The sequence below is a fragment of the Cibotium barometz genome, chromosome 29 (assembly GCF_041138505.1).
Source record: "Cibotium barometz isolate CiBa-2024 chromosome 29, ASM4113850v1, whole genome shotgun sequence".
Lineage (NCBI taxonomy): Eukaryota > Viridiplantae > Streptophyta > Polypodiopsida > Cyatheales > Cibotiaceae > Cibotium > Cibotium barometz.
In genome coordinates this window covers 43,458,031-43,482,113 of record NC_141074.1, presented here as the reverse complement: position 1 = coordinate 43,482,113, position 24,083 = coordinate 43,458,031, and the positions used below count along the sequence as shown (strand labels likewise).

The 24,083-nt window shown below is 40.2% G+C and overlaps 1 protein-coding gene across 1 annotated transcript in view; it reads right to left on the bottom strand.

Annotated features, from left to right (window-relative positions):
* The window catches only part of LOC147622220 (uncharacterized), a 41,285-nt gene extending 35,735 nt beyond the window's left edge, over positions 1–5,550 (bottom strand). Inside the window, exon 1 of the mRNA XM_086823312.1 lies at positions 5,233–5,550. Coding sequence (XP_086679438.1) covers positions 5,233–5,405 — 173 coding nt within the window. The 5' untranslated portion in view covers positions 5,406–5,550. The remainder of the gene's footprint in view (positions 1–5,232) is intronic.
* Positions 5,551–24,083: the final 18,533 nt, after the last annotated feature.

The window sequence follows — 24,083 nt, the reverse complement described above, 5'->3', positions numbered from 1 at the left end:
GGTGTTTTGGCTCTCTCTCTCTCTCTCTCATTTCTGTGTGAGCTTCTTCTTCCTGCACCTAACTCTAATCTGCAGGATGCATTGCTGTGTGTGAGTGTGAGTCCACCAACAATTGGTATCAAAGATGTCGATTATATCGCATATCCCTAAACCCTTTAAAGCGTTAGTTTTGGGTCAAACATGGTGTGATATTGGGACACATTGTCTCAAAGAATGTTACTTGCCCCGAAGCACAGACCCTTGTAGATTCCAGATCCAAAATACTAGGTGCTCGAGGTGCCGACTCCATCCTATCAAGATAGGCAAATATAGCCTCCATTTTAGTCGCCTACACGTCCATGGATGCCTTCATGCTGAGAAGCAAATCGGTGAGTTGTGAATCCATGAAAAATATCTAGTGATTAAGGACCAGACGAGGAATTTCAACCCTACACAATGAGGTAAGGGTTTGGTGGGACAAGGAAGCACACAATACACCCCAAATAACCCAGGTGCAATGAAGAGAACCCAAATATTCACTTTTCCCAAACCCGAACGCATATAGGTGCCAGAAAAGAAAAGAAACTTGAAGATTCCCTAGACTCTGATACCAATTGTAGAACACTTGCGACTATGTGCTAGGGTTTTCCAAAGGTAGAAGAAAGAGTGCAACAAAATCTCACATACAACACACACCAAGAGTCCTGAAGAAATAAGTAATGACATCTCGCAAAATTAGAGGATAACTCTTTTCCTTAAGATCCAACTGATTCTGGGGTTCCTTATAGTCTGGTGAACCCAATAGAATCCTGGGATAAAGATCCCTTATATAGAACTCATCATTAGATAATAATTTACTCAGATTATAACATTCAAATCCTTATCACAATAATGGTCATGAAAATTTTCAATTATACAGATTTTTAATTTAACATCCCTTAACTTGATCTACTGGGTCAAGGGTTAACAGCAGCAATCTGTCAGCACAATCCACTAATCTCATAGTGATTTGATGAAGTTATTAACGTCATTCCAGTTATGAACATCATCACAGGGACTCGTCCCATTCATCCTCATTATGGTTTTGCTCAGCTTATTACATTTCAATCAAAATTCAAGAATCATTATTTTTCAATCAAAATCCAAATCAACTCATCAGTTCTCAACCACAATTTAAAAATCATATCAACCACATTCGAATTCATCATCTGAATAGCATTTATGCTTATAATTTCAAGTCTTAGATTTACTTGTATATATTGCCAGTAAAGAGCTGCAGTTATACCCTCGGTATATACGGATAGTCACGATCCTTGGAATTTTAAGGTAAATACCATCATGTCTAGGCCTCAAGCAAATCAGGGATTCCATGCAATTGCGGTACTTCCATTTGAAGACCCAATTACTAATTTATGAATTTCAGTCTGAATAACAATTTGTATGAATTTTATCACGCCATTACAATCTTTTACTCCTTCTTCATAAATTTTTGACATTTTTGGCTTCTCGGTTGATCCTCATTAGCCAATTTGCTCTGATACCAACTGTAAGATCCCTGTCCCCACCGCGCAACGAATTCAGGGGTGCTAGCAGCGGAAGTAGTACTTCTTGCGCGGGACAGGGTCCCACACTCGAAGCCTCGCCCACGGATATCCGGACAAGAGACTAATCTGTCGGTTCTTCCAAAACCGAACCCGGAAAAACTTCCCTTGCCCAAAAAGCACGGGCGATTCCTCCAGGATAAATTTTTCTCTAACGTAGTCAAAAGCCTTAACTAACTGAACTGATCTGACCGAACCCGTAAGTCCCATAGTCAGATCAGGAAAAAGATTACACTTAGATCATAGAGACCAACGCTTTTTCCTCATTGAGAGGCACAGCCGTTGATTCTTTTCCATAGAACAATTTTTATCCGGGATTTACTTCATCTATCATACCATAACAGAATTGAGTCTCAAATTAGGAACCCATCAGTCCAGCCTAACCCCATCCAGTCCCGTGGGTTAGCCACAGTGTTACCACGCGTTTCTAAAACGGCAGGTATGAAACGGGCATACGTTTTGAAACGTTTCATAAAAGGTAAGAAACGGGTACAAAAAGGTTTCATACAAAATAGAAAAAGCATGTATATTTTTAACTTGAAATATACAAAAGAAAAAACTGTTGACATAACTTATAAGAGACCACATTGAATTCATTTCAATAAAAACAAAATACATGTAAGATATGATGATATCACAAATCACGTGGGTGATCACTAATGACTAAACAGAAATCAAAAGGATCACCACGTGGGTGATAAGTCATGACTCAAAATCCAAGATCAAAATAAATAACATGTCCAAAGTTAAAACTAAATAACATGTCCAAATAAAATGATACTGGCAGCTGCTAGCTACTCAGATTTTAATTCAACATTTACCAAGCATAAAATTTGAGAAAACCATAGATTTAAAAATTCACAATAAGTAAGGATTAAGCTTACATAGAGCTTATAAGCTTTCCTTTGGCTTGAGGGATTGAGGGTTCTACTCTTGTTTGCAGCAAGAGTGGCCACCAAATTCACTTGGAGAGGATTAGGCCAAAAAACAATTGAATTATCAAGAAATTCAATGTTAAATGACTCAAGACAGAAGCAGAGTAACAGTGCATAAACACCATTAAGCTTTTACAAAGAGAGAGGCTTCTATTTATAGAAAAAAGTGAGCCTCTAACCAAGCAAACTGATTCTAGAATTTTTCAGATCAGTTTGGTCACTTTTTGACCATTTTTAGGTCAGTTTAGCTTACTTTTTGGATCTAGTTGAAACAGGAGAGAGAAGAGATGAAAATATCTCATTATTTGTGAGTTTAAAACTCATCCACACATGTGAAATAGGCGCCTCCTTCATGAGGAGAATTTCCCACACTGAGGTGTCAAAAATGCATTATTTTCTCTAAATCTCTCTTCTTTTTTAACTAATAAACCTTGTCCTTAGTCAACTCTTCATCTTATGTGAGTATTTACTCATTTTTGGGAGATTTTCTTTTATTCTTCAATTTATCTCCTCCCTACATTTGGATTAATCTTATTGGTCCATAAGAACCTTAATCCAAATTTTTTGAAAAATCTGGACCCTCAAGATAAGGTCCTTTTTACCTATTTTCAATTAATTCCAATTACACATTGGAAAGTTCTTTTTGAATTTTTGTTTCAGGGAAAATCATTTTAAACACTAGGAGGATTTTTATATCCAAAAATATCTCAATTTTGAATTACCTCCCTCTAGACATTTTCTCTCTATAGGCCAAAACAGGATAAAACAGGATCTTTCTTTTATTTCAGAGAGGGGAATAATTATAAGATCAAAAGGGGAGGTTCTTATACCTGTACACCTCAAAAGCTGGAGGGAGGAATCTTACAAAGAGTCCTAAAGAAAGAAGTAATACAACTGAAATTCAAGTACAAGATGTGGCTAAGAATGAAGACGTCAAATCACAGTCATGTGACCTACTCCTAACTAGTACTTTGCCTACAGAGAAACGCTCTATGAAGTACAATGCTGAGGAAAGCATATGAATATGATGATTTGGCTACCCACGAATATATATGCACCAATGCTCCTAGTCGGCCAATTATAAAGTTGTCGGCCAGCTATACTCGACTGCCACATCATCACTACCACGTGGCAATGCCACATGTCGCTGTCGTTGGTGCTGTCGGACTCTACCTATCAACCGCTATCTAATATATGCACCAATGCTCCTAGTCGGCCAATTATAAAGTTGTCGGCCAACTATACCCGACTGCCACATCATCACTACCATGTGGCAATGCCACATGTCGCTGGCGCTGTTCAACTCTACCTATCAACTGGTATCTAATGTCTAGCTCTGCCCTGCATACTTGTATCGCGTCCCTATTGGTGACAGCAAGCAATGCAAAGAAAGAGGATGTACCACGAGAACGTAGAGCATGATGAACATGCCGATTTTATTGTCTTATGGACACCCAAACATCCATTTATTTAAAAGGTTAGCCCACTATGCGCTCGGCCATGGGGAGGCACAACATCCAATCAGCAATCTACAAGTCAACTCCACACCACACGATAGGATAACCAAAACCTAAGGAAGTAGCCAAAGGTTACGCAGGTAGCAATGCTTTTACTTGGACTCCACCGATAACATTGCATAATTATGGAAAACTGGAAAATCAACATGGAAAGAGAGAGAAAAATCGAAACGGCATTTTTGACGGGGCTCAAACAGGGAAACATCATGTTAGCAAGAGAGATGCAAACTAAGTGAGGGGGGGGGGAAAGGAGGGAGAGAAGAAACACAAAGAAAACGGAGAGTAAATGAATGGAGATTGAGGGAAAGGAGATTGGTGAGAAGAAAGAATAAAAGAGAAACTAATATCTGCATGAAATTGGAGGTTTTGTGCAAACGGCCAAAATGGCTGAAATGGCTGAAATGGCTGAAACTTTTGAATTGGAAATGGTTAAAATGCACTTCAGACCTTTGGACCCCCGAAACGGCTGAGACAGCTTGAAAATCCCATGATTTGGCCATTTTCGATGAACATTGGAAAAGAATCCCAAGAAGAAAGGCTAATGAACACACTTGCACAGGCTAATGAGTACTACATCTTCGACAAAGTCATGTAATATTTCAGTAGCTCTCCTCCAGCATGACACAAGTGAAGTGCAAATGCACCTTGCATGGGCATCAAAGGAGATGGTGACACATCTGCTCGTCAGCGGTGTCCGCCTATCAAGGTTAGCGATCAACACTAACCATGGACTATCCAAGCACTTGGTCATGGCTGCCTAACTTTCTTTTCCGTCTGAGGTTGAAGAAAATGATGCGAGAGAACCACCAGAAAACTGTTCTTTCACTAATTTTCAAAAACTTGGATTTAAATTTGAGATTCTAGATTAAGATTGAAAAGTACTACTCTGAATTTTTTGAGATACTGCTCCGTTTAAATCACATCATGAGATACTGAAATTGGAAAAAAAAAAATGAGATACTGCTTCGTTTAATCACATCATGATAAGAATGATGAAGGCAAGTAATTGTTTGGACCTGCCTTTGTGGAAGGAAAGCTATATCAATGGTTTTTATTTCTTAAAATTGGAGGAAAATTAGAAAAGCATTTTTCAGTATGCTTCTCTCTCTCTCTCTCTCTCTCTCTCTCTCTCTCTCTCTCGTGTGTGTGTGTGTGTGTGTGTGTACGTACGTACTTCAAGAAAAAACAAAGGAACAGTACCTGGGGAATGAATCGGAGATGTAACGAGGTAGGATGCCAAAGGCGGAAGCGGCAGTGGTGGCGGCGGTGAAGGCGCTGAGGGATGCGAAGGAGTGGACGGAAACAGTTTTGGTGAGAGCAACGGAAGGACCTTGCTTGGAGAGAAGCTCCAAAACCAGACCTAATCCAGCCATCTCGTCTTCACACAACTCTCTGCCCTAAACATCAACTCGCCTTCTTGCTTCTTCTCTGCACATGAATCTTGTGTTTTTATCCCCTCTCAGCACAAAGGAGATCCTTGCCTTATGGATCTCGTATTACCTACTCCAGGATACAGTCCCCGCTTTTTGGTGTTTTTATAAATTTTGAAGTTTAATTATTATTATTATACTATACTTTCGAACCCACTTGGGCTAGGGGCAAGTGAGGCAAACCAAGGGACCTTATTGCCTGCCCATGTGGATGCCCAACTGGTGGTCTACCCTAGTTTTCACACCTTACCCAAGGCCACGCCTGCTTCTTTTGAAAAGTTGGAAGTCTTCTCTTTGCATAATACCACCGTCCCCATACCTCAGTCTGTTCCAAACCCTGAACCTCATTCTATTCCAAACCCTGACTGTAACAAGTTATGGCTGTTCTCCTCATCGTGGGACCCATGCTACGCTCATCTCTATTGCTTCTTGTAATACACATCCATAAAATTCATTTCTTACCCCCCCTTTATTCCCTTCTAGATTGGAAACTCCCCCTCCCCTCCATTTTCTTTGTTTTTGGTTCATCTTCTGAGCTAGGAGTCACACACTCTCTCTTGGCCAATCAAATGATCCATGACTAAAGTAAAATGAGGTTTTGCCACATGCCAATGAATACCCAACTCACATTGGCATGGAGAGGTGGTATAATCACAACAAAACTTACTCCTCGTTTCTTCAAGCCATTACTCATGGAGTACTCATGGTTATGTTTACTGGGTGGCCATGTTCTACCCAACATGCTTGGATCCTCCAAAACTCTTCATTCTATATCTACGTGGATAGCATAAAGTACTTGAATGGAGAGAAGTATAAGGATGGTGAATATCTTATACATGACACATCGTGGGTGATGAGGCTAGGCCTTGCACACATCGTGGGTGATGAGGCTAGGCCTTGCACACATGATTGATGGTGTTGTTTGAGCTTTCAACATGGACAAGGATTACCAACTCAAATTTTCCTCAACTTGCGGTATTTTTTAGAGTGCATTTGGTAGGCTTAGACAAAGATGGCATTACCATAATGGGAAGATCTCCTTACCCTCACACCTAAGCCTAAGAATGTGTAGCAAAGGCCATTTTGGCATGCTATATATACTACACAATATCCTCTTGTCAATAGAAGGTGGTAGGGTCTTGCTGTGTATGTAGTTCGCAATATTAGTGCATGTTGACATGATCTTTCCATTTAGGGGTGAAAAATGTTGGCAAGTTCACAATTGACAATCATGGTCACATTGTGCACGTTGAGAGTGAGAGTAACTTGATTCCATCTAGATTTCCAAGCTTAGATTTGGGTTCTTTTGCTTGACAATCATAATTTTTATAACACCTTTTGCCTTGATTCTGCCTGTATTACCTTGCCACTTCTCCTTAAAGTAAAGATCCTTACTATTTATGTATATCCTAAAGTAATGATACTCTCATTACTTAACATGGATTGTTGGTTATAATTTTTGTCTCCAGTGCAAAAAATTATACATTTCATTTTCTTTATTTGTTGAAATTTCTTATCTTCTCAACACTATAAATAGAATACTTTGATCATGAAAAATAGGTTTGGATATTAACTTTATGCAATCTCATCCAAGAAACAAAGATGTATTTTGCTACCCAAGCATAATCTAGAGAAGCTTTTTTTGCATGTATTGTCAATGAAACAATGAGATAAATTCAAGTGGGTGATAGTGAGGCCTTGTGGTTGTGTGCATCTCTTGCACCATCCTTGTGTCTTCTTAACACTATAAATGGAAGACTTGAATCGTGAAAAAATAGGTTTGGATATTAACTTTATGCAATCTCATCCAAGAAACAAAGATGTATTTGCAAAGCCCACCAATAATAAACTAGAGAAGCTTTTTTACATGTATTGTCAATGAAACAATGAGACATATTCAAGTGGGCGCTTGTGTGCATATCCTTGAACACATCAATGGTTTAACTTTTAACATAGTTTGTCACTTGTTTGAATTCATCCAAAGATTCTAAACTTCTTAAGCTCTATATTATCAATGTTAATTTAATGTTTCAATCCTAGTTCATAGTTATGTGCATACACTAGATAAACCAACAATCATGAAGACAAGTAAAACCTCAATAACAAATTGATTTACTCTATGCAACACTTGGTGTTTTTGTTCATCTGGAGCATGGCCAAGAATTAAAAGAAGCTACATGTAGGTTACAATGGAGTAGTGAGCAAGAGATGCCCTTTTTCATGTCATTAAAGAAAACCATGATGTAGCTGCTTGCAACTTGCACTTAAATTCTTAGAAGACAACCCAAGTGACTTTCTCAATCACAAGTATCATAAACAAGGTTTACAAACTTCATCGTACTAATCAAAGCCAAGCATAAGATGATACAAACGTTGTATCTTGACCAAGTCACTCGGGCGATACCCTGAGGGGGGGAATCAAAGAACAACCCACAAAGATGGATAAGTATCTTGTGGATGTTAACTAGATCCTTCTATGGTAGAATTGCACCATGCTGGTAGTTGGTATCATGGGGTGATTCCATATTAAATACTAACATGCTAGTGTTATTGGTGTATGCATATTTGGGGCCATGCTAGTATTATTGGTGTTACAGGGTAGTGTTATTGGTGTATGCACAGTGTTACAAGTGATTCTATGTTGTTACATATTGAGTTATTATTATTGGTGTTTATGTTTGTGCCTATTATGTACTGTCATGTTGGGGTTGATTGTGGGGAGTCCAATTGATTGTATGTAACCAACATGATTGGAATTCTTTATGAGCACTTACCACGGACCTGACAAGGATGCCGTACGAGAGCAGGGTTTGTGTATAGCCAATATTTATTGTTTGTACTATTGTTATTACGTCTATAGCCCATTTTGTATAGTTTAAGGGGGTGGGGTGGGGGTGGAGGGGAGATGTTTTTTTACATGAGAGTATAATTATTTATGATTGCAACCTTAGTTTATAGGACTTGTTGGTTATTTTTGTAGATGACGAGTCCAATTTTGTAAGGAAAGCTAAATATGGTTCTTAGGCTACCCACATGTGGGAAGTGGGAGGAGGGGGGGATTGCACCACCAATGGTTTATCTTTTGTTATTTTCTTCATGGTTTTACGTGCTTTAAAATGCTTTTTCCATGCTATTTATTTGCAAATGGTCGTTCAATTCTAGTTTAGGTACGTGAGTGGTGAGGAGTTCTCCTTGTACCAAGACCCCGTTAGTGGTATCAGAGCCAAGGTATTAATCAAGGGGGAAATTCAAAAGCTTGCAAATAGGAAGCTTAAGTTCAAAGGAAGAAGGAGGACCCATAGGGAGACAAAGAAAGAGGCAAAGGCAAGGTCCTTTGGGCAAACTAGGTGCTTAGAAACTTAATACCAAGGCTATGTAGTTGAAGAGCTTTAAGAAAATGGGGAACCTCTCTCAAAAAGGCACATACCATTCTACATCATAAAATTTAGTATAGACCATCTCTTCAAGGTCTGATTATAGAAGGTGTTTAGTAATGTCTCTTAAGTCCCACATATGCAAAAAAACAACCACCTTATGTGCAAAGATCAAGCATCAGTCCCTAGCTGAAAAGCGTTATTTTTGTGAGCATCTCATAGGTAGCTTATGTCTTTCTTAATCCAAAACTCAATATTAACCTTGTTCATTAACCCTTGTACTGGTAAGGCTTTAAAAATAACATTATAACATTGTTTTGGGGACCAACACTCGTGTCTTTTTTCACAATTGGAGGCTGATAGAATGTGCAGCAGAAGAAGGGAAAGTGGAAACACAGGAGATAGATAGATAGATAGATAGAGAGAGAGAGAGAGAGAGAGAGAGAGAGAGAGAGAGAGAGAGAGAGAGAGAGAGAGAGAGAGAGATGGAGAGGAAACACAGGTGAGAACCTGCTCTCAATATCATCACCAAAAGGAATACATGTCCCGAGCAAGAGGGGAAAACCTTGTATGTGAGGGACTGTAGCTAGACAAGCTAGGCAAGCAATGAAATATGAGGGAGGCATGCTGGCTATATATACACCTACATGAAGGCAGCCGACTATAGCTAAAAGTACATCCACAAACTGGGAAAAATACCCATGACCATAAATGGGGAATAACTATGGGTTAAATATATGTGAGGGGTGACCAGCCCCTCTGACTAACATGGTAAGCCCTAGAGGCTAAAATAGGACACCAAATAGGAAGCCAACAAGTTGGGGATGATGTCTAACACCCCCTCTCAACACCGGATGCTGAGCAAACTCCAAGAAGCCAGAGACGCCATCCTTGATCAAAGATGAAAGACTGTAGAAATCAGTACCAAGAAAGCTCCACAAGCAATCTCCTCAACAACTCAGCTACAAAAGCAATAAAACAAGCTACCATATGTACACCGCTCCTCTGGAAGAAAACAACCATATAGGCTGCAACGTACTTCTCCAAATAATGGTTCCAAACCCAAGTGTAAGAACACTCCTCGAAGTCGAATACCGTGTATCCAGCCTGGAGAAGGTATGAAAAATCTCATAACTAACCAAGATCAGATCCTATATATAATCAATCCTGGGAGAAGCAAATTGCTCCTCACTGGAACCCTCAAAAGAAATAGAGTCTATCTGCTCCAACTTTGTACCAAGAGTAGACAAATGCTATACAAAAGCATCCTCGGAAAAGATCGGCATCGCAAGATGTAAAGACTCTGTAGAATAGATGGGGTCCATCTGCTCAAACTCCATAACATGAGTTGCCCAATGCTGTACATAAGTACACACCATTGAGGTGGCCATTGCACGATGAAAGGACTCCACATCCCCCTCTGAAAAAAGAAATCGTCGGACTCGTACAAGCCCCAACCTAATTCTGATCCAAATCCAAAAAACTTTGGAAGAACCACTGTGCCCCAGGACGGTTAGCAACCACAAATCCAAAGCATCCCACTAGGTCCAAAAAAACCATCCTCCAAAACAACAAGCCTGCAGAACTAGTAGGGGGAGGGGCATCCTTAGAAGCATCATAAAGAGATGCAGAGATAGACTCCTCACAATGAGGAAGGGAAGCATGAATATAAACTGCAGTGGTAAAAACAAAGTCCTCAAAAGCATCACGAATAGCAGAAGACTGTTCCATAAGTAGAACTAGATCCCAAGACTCGGCAACAAATAAAGGATCCATGTGAAAGGATCACACCACAAGGGCAAAAACACCCTCCTTGTTCTACAAATACTGCAAAGAACAAAAGCTTGGACAAAATAAACTCTACTTAGGATCTCTGAAAAGATCATTGCTCTCCTCCAAAATCTGTAACCTCCTGTCATCACAGAAGAAAGTCTCCACAGATACAAAACAGCTCCTAAAACTGATCGTCAAGTGGAGTAGCTCAAGATAGGCCCCCTCTGAGTGTAGAAAACTCATGTGGGAAGAAAAACACAGCCAAAACACTGCTATCCAGCAAAAATAGCACTCCACTGCCAACAAAAGGCAAGGAACATGTAGAAACCAGGAGACCGTGTAGGCAAGGAATAAAACACAGGTATAGATGCTCCAAAATTAGCAAAATGCTGATTGAAATCTGAAATTTAAAATCCTCCTCAAGTACCAAACTGCCTCCAAAGTCACAATCCAAACAAGAAACCCCCTCTGCAAGTGATCAGTGTCCACTAGAGAAGATAACCAGAAAAGACAGGAAAAAGGGAGCCCAGAGAGCTCCAAGATCAGGTCTAGGAAAGCGAGCCCAAATAGGTCAAAAATGCAGCCTATTTGGGAAAGCTATGTTGCTGTCCAGCCCTTAAAAAAATTGCATGAGAACCCTTGGAAGGTGCCACCAAGAAGGACAGGTATGTTGTCCAAGAAGCTGCAAACTAACACCCTTCTCAAGCTGCCAAGAAGCTGCAAACTGATGCCCTGAAGAGAGGAAATTGCAGCCCACTGAATAGGTATCAATCAGCCCTTGAAGAAACGCAAGCTTCAACGCATGAACACAAAAACGTAGATCTATTCATGGGCAAAAAAACGCAGATATGAAGAGGTAGAGGAGGGATCATCCAATGCTAAAAATCACCGATGCTCTGATACCATGATAGAATGTGCAACGGAAGAAGGGAAAGTGGAAACACAGGAGAGAGAGAGAGAGAGAGAGAGAGAGAGAGAGAGAGAGAGAGAGAGAGAGAGAGAGGAAACACAGGTGAGAACCTACTCTCAATATCATCACCAAAAGGAATACATGTCCCGAGCAAGAGGGGAGAACCTCATATGTGAGGGACTGCAGCTAGACAAGCTAGGCAAGCAATGAAATATGAGGGAGGCATGCTAACTATATATACACCTACATGAAGGCAGCTGACTAGAGCTAAAAGTACCTCCATGACTGGGAAAATTACCCAGGACCATAAATGGGGAATAAATATGGGTAAAATATATGTGAGGGGTGACCAGCCCCTCCGACTAACATGGTCAGCCCTAGAGGCTAAAATAGGACACCAAATAGGAAGCCAGCAAGTAGGGGATGATGTCTAACAGAGGCCATGGGCTTGTTAACCACTTTATAGGTTGACATGGTTTCATTCGCCTTCCGTAAAGGTGCTTTACCATCTTACCAATAGAATGGACATCTAGCTTTTTTAAGACGGTTCTAGAGCATATAAAGTGACCTTATGGTAGGATTTCACCTACGCAACCTACTGTAAGGTGCTTCTTACCCAATTGAATAGACATCTATTTTTTGTAATACTACACTGGAATATATAAAGCGGCCTTCCTATGAGCTTAATGTCAATTAGGGAAAGTCTTAGAACTTCATGTACATACTTATTTAAGAGTTTAAGACTAGTAATAACGGCCATACCATTTTTAAGTTTTAGCAAACCTAGTGTGAACACTAGTCACTTATATATAAGTTAATTTTTACATCAACTAGTGTGAATACTAGTCACTTATATATAAGTTAATTTTGTTAATAAGTAATATACATTCATTCCCTTGCAATACAAAATTTTGAGCTCTTCTCTCCTCTATTCTTGCATGCATGTATACTTGAATTTTGCTTTCTCGATATCTCCTTCGTGCCTCTATCTAGGAAAGGGAAGAAGCTCTACCTTCAAATCCTTATAAAAAGGAGCATTTCCTATGTGACAACAAAGTGAGTAGCGCACCCACATCGAGGAGTTGCATTGTGGCTCAAAGGCAAGACTCAACGACACGTGATTTGGCAAGGCTAAGGGGAGTTGCATTGTGGCTTTAAGGCAAGACCCAATGACACGTGATTTGGCAAGGCTAATGTAAGCACCTAAACATTTTTGGCATCATCTCGATGGGGACTAGCTTAGAAATTAGCTTCTTTCTTCTGCCCATTCCAAGCTAATGGGATCTCACCTAATATTGCCCAGTCTTGATTGGGAGGTCACATTCTAAAAGACATATGGTTTTGGGATTTGGATGTGTTTTTGTTTGTTGTTTTTTAATTTTTTGAAGCTTGTTTGCATTAGGGCATTCTATTTTCATATCTTAGAAGGAGAAACCCTAGTTTCTTTGCTGTTCCCATGATTTTGAAGCCCACATGATTTTGATCTTGTTGCATTAAGCCATGGAATAGCTTAGAAATTATGATTAGGAGTGGAATCCACTTTGAGAATATAAGCTTTGCGCTCCATTAGGATTGATTAGAGTGAAAAGAAAATATTTATTATATTAAGCCATGATTTTGTTGCATTAAGCCATGGAATAGCTTAGAAATTATGATTAGAAGTGGAATCCACTTTGAAAACATAAGGTTTGAGCTGCATTAAGTAGGGATTAGAGTGAAGAGTTAATTTTTGTTTATGAATTGTTGAAATTAGTATCTTAGAAGCATGTAAAATCAATTAAACATAATCTAAAACACTTAATCACTTGTATAATTGCCTTTATTTAGGATTAAAAATTTTCATCACCTCCATCAAGTCTAAAAAATCTTTAAAAACTATGAAAACCACGCCAAACTAGCTCTTGGGTTGGGAAACATGCAGTCCCATGAAAAAGAGATGTAATTCTAGCTAAACATGAGTTTCTGTGAGCTTGGACACATGAACTATGAGTCTGTAGGCATGACTCAACAAACATGAGTCTAGAGGTAGGTATATGCCTATTATTGTACCAACCAATTAAAACTACCTTGAAGACTTGTAAGGACATACCTACTCATGCCCTTTGAGGATTTTCCTCTCATAAAATTTGTGCCAGCTATAATTTCCAAGGAAATTATTGTCCTTGTAATTATTTGGGCACTAAGTGTAATTTATATCGGGCTACAATTTCTAAGAAAAATTTATGTCCTTTGTAACTATTGGGGCATTAAGTATAATTATTAATAATTAACACCAATCCTATCATGGGTCTATTTCATAAAAATCCATACCCGTGTAGGCCTATTTTATAAAAATCAAGACCCATGTAGGTAGGCCTATTTGATCAAATCATACAAAAAAGGTGTGAGTCTACAGACAACAGAAGTATAAAGATACAAGTTTAGAGACGTGAACCCACATGCATGAGCCCACAAGGCACGAGGTGAGTTTATCTCACCAGACCTACGTGAGCCTATTTCATACAAAAAAGGCATAAGCCTACAAACATGAGTCTAGAGGTGTGAGTCCACAAACATAAGCCTATATATGTGAGCATAGAGACATGAGTCTATAAATGTGAGCTTAGAGATGTGAGCCTAGAAACAAAAAACAAACAAACTTAAAAAAAACTTATTTTTTGTAGCTTGAGCAAAACAGACATGTCTGAATTTATTTTTTAGACCAGCTTTAGGAATCACGAGACCGTTTCGCCAGTCACTTGTCAACCGACATGTACCTTCCTACAAAAGCCCCTCACCAAGAGGTACGTATAGACGCCCACAACTGCCATATCCACATCTAATACCACCTCAACTCTTTTGGACTTTTAAGGGTATGCCTTTGGACTATCCTGGCATATACCTATAAATGATCCCAAATATACCAGCTCTACCCTCCATGGGGAGGAGCACTCGACCCACTCTGTGGGGAGCTAATGTAAGAAAAATAGGGTTTATAAATTTTTACCTCACTTACCAGATTATCAGGAAGAGGGTTAACATCAGTGTTACTTTGTAGTATGCTTGTTAGATAATTATTCGCTTTGTCGTCTCGCTAATCCAGTGTTGTCTTTTTCCTTTCACATTCTTCTGGTAGATGTTATGTGTTCTATTCTTGTCTGGTTGTGTCCCCTTTTCCTTATTACATGATGCAGGCTTTATGTCATTCCTCCCAACCACCTTATTTGCTATGCGGTTGTCATCTTTGGTGCGGCTGTCTCCTTTTGTTATGCGGCTGTCTTCTTTGGTGTGGCTATCTCCTTTTGTTATGCGGCTATCTTCTTTGGTGTGGCTATCTCCTTTTGGGCTTGGGTTGCACCTTCTCATGGCCCTTTTCTAGCATTGTTTGCAAGAACTCTCTCTCTCTCTCTCTCTCTCTCTCTCTCTCTCTCTCTCTCTCTCTCTCTCTCTCTCTCTCTCTCTCTCTCTCTCTCACACACACACACACACACACACACACACAGCATGTAGCACGTTAAACGGCATGTGTGAGTCGCCCATAGCGGTGGTGGATCTTGACCGGACATGGAGTCCACACGCCAAAGCGCATGTGGTGAGTGTGTTCGAGGTCCAGGGTGAGGTGCCCCGATTGGAGGACTGTGGGCAGTCGAGCTAGTGTGGGTAGGCATACCATTATATAAGCTAGCAATGTGGACACTTATACAGATTCCTCTATGGTTGGGTGGTGACCATAGCTCAGAGCCCTCCTTGGCTATGGCAGCAGTGACTTCGGTGATGTAACATTGGTATCAGAGCGGCGCTTCAATCCGTCGTTTAAGTTTTCTTGTTTTGTTGAGTTCTACACAACTATGAAAGATGAAAAGCTTTTGAAGAGGGAGTGATTGAGGTCTCTCTCTCTGGTTAGCTGTATGGTGAGGATGGAATATCATGTTTGGTTAGTAAGAATGGTGTGGAATTGAGCTAGCATGACTATTCACTTGAGAGGTGATTGCACTACCTCTTTGCTATGGAGGCAGGCATGATCAATTTACTTTGGCAAAGCTGGGGCTGCCTAATGTGCACTGGTTGAAGCTGGTGATCAATGGCCATGGGCAAGAGAGCCACCACAGCGGGTGGACTGCACGTGTTGTGCCAAACCGGCCACAATATGCCACAGCAAGTGCAGCCAGCTAGCCGCTCACCTGTAAGCCCATAGTGGTCTTGTGCATTATTTATCACTAGACCTCAAATAAGCATCTTGGGAGTATGACAGCTACAATGTTTTGTTGTTAAACAAATGAAGTGTTGTTTGTAAGGTCCATAGAGATCAACTGTTCTAAGATTTGTAGAAATCTTAGAGTGAGGTCCGTAGTGATCTTTGAGTCCAGAGTTTACCGAACACACAGAAACCTAGGTGTTGATGGCTTGACCTTGGTTCAACATGACTTCTAGAGAGAGTACATAGCTACTTAATCTACCTATGGAGCATGTCATTGCTTCTTTTGTTTGAAATGAGAGTATCCCTAAGAGGTCTTGTTCTAAAGCTAGCTTGTCTGGCTAATATTTAATATCTTAAGATCTTGGCTTGATTAATAGTTTAGGTAGCGGCCCATTGAGATCTTACTAGATTACTTTGATAAATACTCTAGATTGAGTATTGGAGGCTGTGGAGCTTGTTATAGTTCCTTTAATTGTATCCATGTTAGACTTTGAAAAACTTGTGCACCATATACAATGTTGCATAGTTGGTCTAGTTGCAAACACCCTTGGTTTGGATGCGTAGTCATCCATATGCTTGAGATTTTGTAGCTATTTCTCAAGCAGAGGAAAATAGTCCACTTGTGTGTCACAATGAGCTTCATGCTCTCTTGATGGTATGGGACATCAAGTGCTCATAAAGGTCATTGTGGTCTTGGTGGTATGGGACACCAAGGCTCGTACATAGAGGTTGACCCTTTGATTGGTTGTATGCTTGTTCCATAGTGATTAAGTGTTTAGACAAGATTGAGTTTGAGACTCACACCCTTTTTGTTGGGAAGAAATCGAAACAAAGTTCAAAGAAGCTCTATGTAGTATAGCCATAATTAAATACTAGTGCTAAGTGGTTTCTAGTTTGAGAATGCTATAGAACCATTGGTGAGCAGGAAGACTAGTATAGTTAGATTGTTTTGATATGTGGGGGATGCCCTACAACATTCAAGGAGTGTAATCTTGCCTATATCCAACATTGATGTTTATTTTGAGCACATGTTTGGCTGCTACCATACAAATTATGGAAGTATGGAATGACTTTCATAAATTAAAAAAGTAAATTCTTAGTTTTCTTGGGCTATTTAGTGTTGCAAAGTTCATGTCCTTGTAGAACGTACTAGTTTTAAGGCAGCACTAGGAAATGAGTGGATCATTACCAATATGTGATGGGGTTACTACCTAGCTAAAGTGAGAAGTACTTCACTCTAGATGAGCATGGTTATTTATTGTCATTGGATCCAACATAGTTTTATAAACCATGACTGTGTTTGTTAGAAAGAATTCTAAGCCGGAGAGCTTAGCAGATTATTCTAGCATGTCTAGCGAGTTTAGGACTGAACATGGTAATTCAAAAGTAAACTCAAGGTTTGAGGCTAATCTAGAGAGATTAGAGGCAAACCACACTAGATTTGACGTTAATTCGGAGTGATTACACAAATCTTGATCTTGATGTTAGTACGGAATGCCTAGTAGTTATCTTGATTGTTTTTTATACTTTGGCACGGTATTATTGTAAGCGGGCACTTTCCAACAATCATTGCCTTCCTTGTTAGAATGGTGTGCTAATCCATGGTGATTTGTCAAGGCTTCTACAAGAAGAAGAGTGAGCACTGATCCGGAGTGATCAGACAAATCTCTTGGGTTATGTTCTGAGATGGAGCACTCATGGGTGGACCCTTCATGCTCGCTTGACCTTGTGGCAAATGGGGGAGATAAATTCATTGAAAGAAAGTGATAGATTCATTTAACTGATATAGGTCTTAACTTAACGAGCTCAAATTTTATGGAAAGTAACAAACCTTAGGTGCTTGTTATTCTAGATAAAGCCCTAACCTTGTCAGTTTGGTGCTAAACAAAATTGGTAAAAGTGTTTAGTGTGTAGTTGAGTATGCATGAAATTGTTTTCATGCTATGCTAAGGCATGGTAGATAGCCATGAGATGGTACCACAAAGTTTTGAGAAAGTTTTTTAGGGACTTTGTTGTTTATATTCACATTGAAAGTTGAAGTCTAAGGCTACTATCACAGCCTAGTAGGACTCATGGTTAGATTCTAACCATAGAGTTTATAGATTGAGATAGTTGTTGAGTAAATGTCTTTGAATCAACAACAATTGGGTGCTACAATGTCTTTGAGTAAATGTCTTTGAGTTTATAGATTGAGATAGTTGTTGAGTAATTGGGTGTTACAATGTCCCATACTTTGTGCCGTAGTGCCAAAGGTTTTGAGTCAATCTAGATGAGCACTTCGCAACAGTAAGTGGCTCCAGCATCTTGTTAAAGATGGCTTTGTAGATATTCCAACTCAGGAAGGGTGTATCCCCACACGAGTACGGAGTTTCTTGTAAAGAGTACGGAGTTACTTATCCAAATTGAGAAAGAATTTGGTATTTAAGATAGACGGGAAGTCTAACTTTACCAAAAGTCATAAGAAGATTCACTTGTAGAAATTTGTGTTTTGTAATATGTTTATGAAGTGTGTATAGGACCCATTATTTTTTGTTGTCATTGATTACAGTGGGATAGTATGTTGCCACCTACATGTAGGTACTACATTGCCACTGTAGTGAGGACGCAACAAAGATTTGTTATACGGCAAACTTCATGCTAGTATTGAACAAAAATTAAGTGTTGTGTTATTCATGTCAAAGCAGTCTCAAAGTACAGAGATTGATTTTGTTTGTCTATCAGTGTAAGGTGTGTTGGAGACATATCTAATCCACATATTGTTTCCCATAATTGAGTCCTTGGAGTTATTGCACTTCCACATAAACCAAGGAGAATTCTTAGGTTTAAATACCGGAACACGAGGTGTGCTATGTACCGATGAGAAATTGCTAAGAGGAAAGATAGTTCAGAAAAGGTCTCAAGTGAGAACAACTATATATACTTACCAACAACTTTCCCTAGTTTGTTTTTGCGGACGAAAACTCTTTAGAAGGGGGGATAACGTCACATAGCCTATAACGGCATACGTGAGTCACCCATTGAAACGGATCTAGACCAAATATCAAAGAAAATCTAGCATCCATTTGATTAGCATCCAACACATATGAGAAATCCATGTGATTATGATGAAAAGAGAAGAAATCCACATGCACATGTAGCATAGAAGGTATATGCATAAGGCCTAAGTGGTTTAACCTCTTACCAACAAGAGCTATCAAGCTTTCCATGAGCCCTAGACCATGAAAGGAGCCATGAGTACATGTAAGTGTCCAAGATAAGAATGATCAGAAGATCCCTACAATGAACCCAAGGCCCTATTTATAGTAGCCTTGCCCATGGCCCATTATTTACATATTTTGGGCCTTAGTTTTGCTTCATTATATAAACCATCCCTTCCCAAAGATTTTATTCTCAAAATCATACAAGATATCTACAATTCAATGTAGACTCAAATGAAATCAATGGGAAGTGGTAAAGGTCCCAAATATGCTCTCCAAATGTAAGGAAGCCCATGAAACTTCATCTCCAATGCATATGTGTGGAACTGTTGTGGTAGCCCTTGTTGTAGATGAAATCCTTTGAAAGATTCTTCATGAAAACTCCATGAAATAGGTGGCAAATGATGCATACACTTTAGATAAACATGTCCCGCATCATATTATTCCATTGTGATGACCAATGAAGCTTGTTGGAGTAGAGCATCGACCCTAACAATGGACCTCACCAAAACTGTCCAAAAATTACAGCATGCTAATTATCCCAAGTATTGCCCATTTTCTCCATACAAATCATGCCATTTGGTCGAACGAGACCTTCCTTAAGTATGCATATTGTTTAACATACTTTTAAGAGTGCCAAGTAGCCTCATCCATGAGCAATGTGGAACTAGACCCTCCAATCATGAAAGAAGTGCTCTTGAAGCATAGTGGACCATGTCGATGTCGAAACCACTTGCAAATCTCTCATGAGAACACTTTGAAATGAGCCCCAAATGACATGTGCATGATACTAAAGCATCTACATATCATACACTACCGTCATAGTCACAATAGAACTCATTGAGGTCACCAAAAGACTCTAAAAAGTGCCTTTGCCAAATTTGTCCAAAAATTCATAAATGACCCCCAAAATGGATAATTTGACAACTCATGGACATCTCCTCATTGAATGCTCATTAGTCTTAAAATGAGCCATATAAAAAAATGATTAAAAATTAATCAAAGATTAATCATTTCACTAATCTTTCCCTCTTTTACACTAATCAAGGACTCTAATTAACCACTACTCCCTAATTAATTTACATAATTGAGCACATCATTGGATAGAGCAAGGGAATTCTAAGCTATGTGCATCAACAAATGTGTAAATTAATCTAAAATAAGAGATTAATTAGGCTCTTAATTTTGGTCTCTTCTTTAAGGCAAAATTTGTTGGAATTAGGGTTGCAGGAATGCACACACAACTTCAAGAAGATGAGGAAGCTTGAGCACAACACAGTAGTGTATTATCAGTGCCAAAAATGAAAGATAACCAGCCCTAGAAGATAATGGGCGTATATACAATGCACGGGGGAAAAAACCTCCTAGTGAGGGAAAAAGTGCCCCGGCGGTCCTAAGTGTGTTCACACACATCACTACTATAATATGGTAACAAATCCCCCCTGGAGTGATGCGGTGAACAAGAGCTAGCACTCATGTATAGGGAAGTGTCTAGCTATGTGGACGAATCCAAAAAAGGGAGTAAGCCCAAAGCTTTGCGAAAAGCTTCGAACTTCTCACGAGGCAGAGCCTTTGTGAAAAGGTCTGCAAGGTTATCCTGTGTTGGCACATAAGCCAAACTGATCTCTCATGCAGAGAGTCTCTCCCTGACATAATGGTAGTGCACCTCAATGTGCTTCGTACGAGCATGGAACACTGGGTTCCGCGCAACTGCCAATGCGCTCTGACTGTCAGTGAAGATGGTGGTGGCAGATGGCTGCCCAACACCCAAATCAGCCATAAGGCGTATGAGCCACACACACTCAACCGTAGCTGTGAAAGCTGCCCTGTACTCAGCTTCACAACTAGAAGTGGCCACAGTAGGCTGCTTCTTGCTCAACCATGATATGCATGAGCTTCCAAGCATGAAGCAAAAACCACTCGTGGACACGCGTGTGTCATAACAACCAGCCCAGTCAGAATCTGAAAAAGCATGTAAATCTGGCGGCAATGATCCCCCCTTGGGATAAAACAACCCAAGATGCCGAGTACCACTCAAATAGCGAAAGATACGCTTCACTGCCTGCCAATGCTTAATGCCTGGGCTATGCATAAATCTGCTCACCTGTGAGACTGCAAACTGAATGTCTGGCCTCGTAATGCATACATAAATGAGGCAACCAACAGCTGTCTGATAGAGTGTGACATCAAAGTGATCTCCAGCATCATGAAGACTCAACTTCAAACCTGTCTCCATTGGAGTAGCAATAGGCTTGCAGTCTTCAAGGCCAAATCTCCGCAACAATGTTTCAATATACTTTGTCTGACACAAAGCAATACCTCCATCACACTGCTTAAATTGTATCCCCAAATAATGATGCAAATGCCCCAAATCTGACATCTCAAAAGAGGCATTCAAATCAGCCTTAAAATCAGCAATATGACTCTCATTTGGTCCTGTGAGCAGCATGTCATCGACATAGAGAGCAATGATTAGATGTACACCATCCACACGTTTAACATACAAAGTGCTTTCTGTTGGACTATTCTGAAACCCATGTGCAGTCAAATATGCATGTATTTTTTCATACCAAGCTCGTGGAGCTTGCTTTAAACCATATAAAGCCTTTTTTAACCTGCACACTTTGTTTTCCTGCCCTCTTTGAACAAAACCACGAGGCTGCGATACATACACTTCCTCATGCAAATCTCCATTTAAGAACGCAGTCTTTATGTCCAGCTGATGTACATTCCAACCATTATGAGCTGCTAATGCACAGATGCTACGAACAGTGGTCATACGACATGTGGGAGCAAAAGTCTCATCAAAATCAATGCCCTTCTCTTGAGCATAACCTTTTGCAACAAGCCTAGCCTTATGGCGATCCACTGTGCCATCAGGCTTACGCTTCAATTTGTATACCCACTTAGTGCCAATGGCCTTCTTGCCAGAGGGCAAGTCACATAAAGACCATGTACCATTCTTCATAATAGCATCGTATTCTGCTTGCATAGCAGCCATCCAATTTTCTGAACTTTGTGCCTCATCAAATGAAACAGGCTCACTTTCATCGCACATACTAGAAACAGCCAATGCATAACAATCTGACGCATAAGAGGCACCATGAGAGCCAGAACGAGTGCGACTAGACAAAGGGGCATCCAACTTGCTGTCACGCAAAGTCTGCACCAGCCATCTAGGCATATTCCTAGAGCCCTCAATCTCTTGTCTCTCATCCTCAAGTGCATCATGCACATCTGCATCAGATATAGGCTGATCTGTGCCATCATTTAAAACCTGCATAGGCTGAAAAACTGCCTCATGAGGTATTGCACTTGACTGTGCACCACTGAAAAGAGGCAACAATGTATCATAGACATCACGTGAGCTGATATCTATCTCCTTAGTACATGAAACCAAGGGCTGAACTGCATCTTCCACAAATACAACATCACGGCTAACCAAAATGCGCTTTGTCTGTGGATGATACAAACGATAGCCTTTGCTCTCAGCACTATATCCAACAAAAATACATTTGACAGCTTTGTCATCCAATTTTCTGCGATGTTGCACAGGCACTAATGCATATGCCAGGCAACCAAAAACACGTAAATGGCCAACAGATGGCTTGCGGCTATGCCAAGCCTCATATGGAGTGACAACCTGTAATGCTTTGGTGGGACACCTGTTTAGTACATAAGTGGCACACATGACAGCCTCAAGCCAAAAACCATGTGGTAGACTTTGACTCTTAACCATACATCTTGCCATTTCCATGAGAGACCTGTTTTTTCTCTCAGCCACACCATTTTGCTGTGGTGTATACGGCACTGTACATTGGTGTTTTATCCCACGCTCAGCCAGAAATGCATTAAATTCTGAAGACATATACTCCCCCCCTCGATCTGAATGGAGAGTGCCCATCTTACTTTCTGACACATTTTCAGCCATAACCAAAAACTGTTTGAAGCACAAAAACACTTCGGACTTTGCCTTCAAAGGATATACCCATGCATGCCTGGTAAAATCATCAATGAAAGTCACGAAGTAAAGGTAGTTTCCAAATGATGGAGTTTGCATGGGACCACAAACATCACTGTGAACAAGCTGCAATCTGCGTTCAGCTCTCACTGATCCATCTTTGGGAAAGGAAGCACGCTGCATTTTACCCAATATGCAGCCCTCACAAACATGCTTGACAGGTGCCTCAAGCTTAGGCAAAGAAGACACCATTTCAGATTTCTGCAGGCGCAGCAAACTTGCAAAATTCAGATGACCAAAACGTGCATGCCACAGTTTTGCATCTGAAATAGCCTGCGTATCCATAATAGCACATGCTGAATCCTCTACACATTTGCCATCCATATTGAGCTTATACAGCCCTCGACATAGTGAACCAGATGCTACAATGATGTCACCACAAGAGAGATCATGAACAGTACATCTGTCATCCACAAATTTTACAACCAAACTTGTTTTGGCAAATGCGGAGACTGACAGCAGATTCTTTTTGATCCCTGGCACATACAATGCATCAAAAAGTGTAAAGGTGTTGCCATTTGCAACATTCAGCACAATCTGTCCAACTACTTCAACGGGATAAGAGGAGTTATTGGCACAAGTGACAGTATTCCCTGTGGGAGCAGACTCAAGGAAAGTGAATAAACTGCGCTGCGAGGTGATATGCTTAGTGGCACCACTGTCAAAGTACCATACATCTGAATCTACTGCAGACATACATGTGTCATGCAAAGATGGGTCATAACTGCACTGCGCATTGAATGCCCATTCTGTATCTAGCACAACATTAGCAGATTCATTGTTAGAAGGAGAGGCATCTGCAACAGCCATACCAGCCTCTTTCTTCTTAGCCTCTTTCGCAGCCAGCTTAGGACACGCTTTGATGACATGATCATTTCCCTTACAGTACTTGCAAAATGTCTTCTGTTTGTCACCCTTCTTCTCATCTTTGTCTTCCTTCTTTGGTTGCGCAGCATTTGCAGATTTCTGCTTACTAGAAGAAAAGCCAGCTTTACCTTTCCCGCTTCTCTGACTAGCAACGAAAGCTTGATCTGCGACACGCATAATATTCCTGTTTTGCCTTGACTGGTCTTCTTGCAGCAAAACAGAAACTAACTCCTCAAATGATAAGGCATTGGGATTGCCTTTCATCATCAAGCGAAGAGTGGAAGCAAAACCCTGATAAGAAT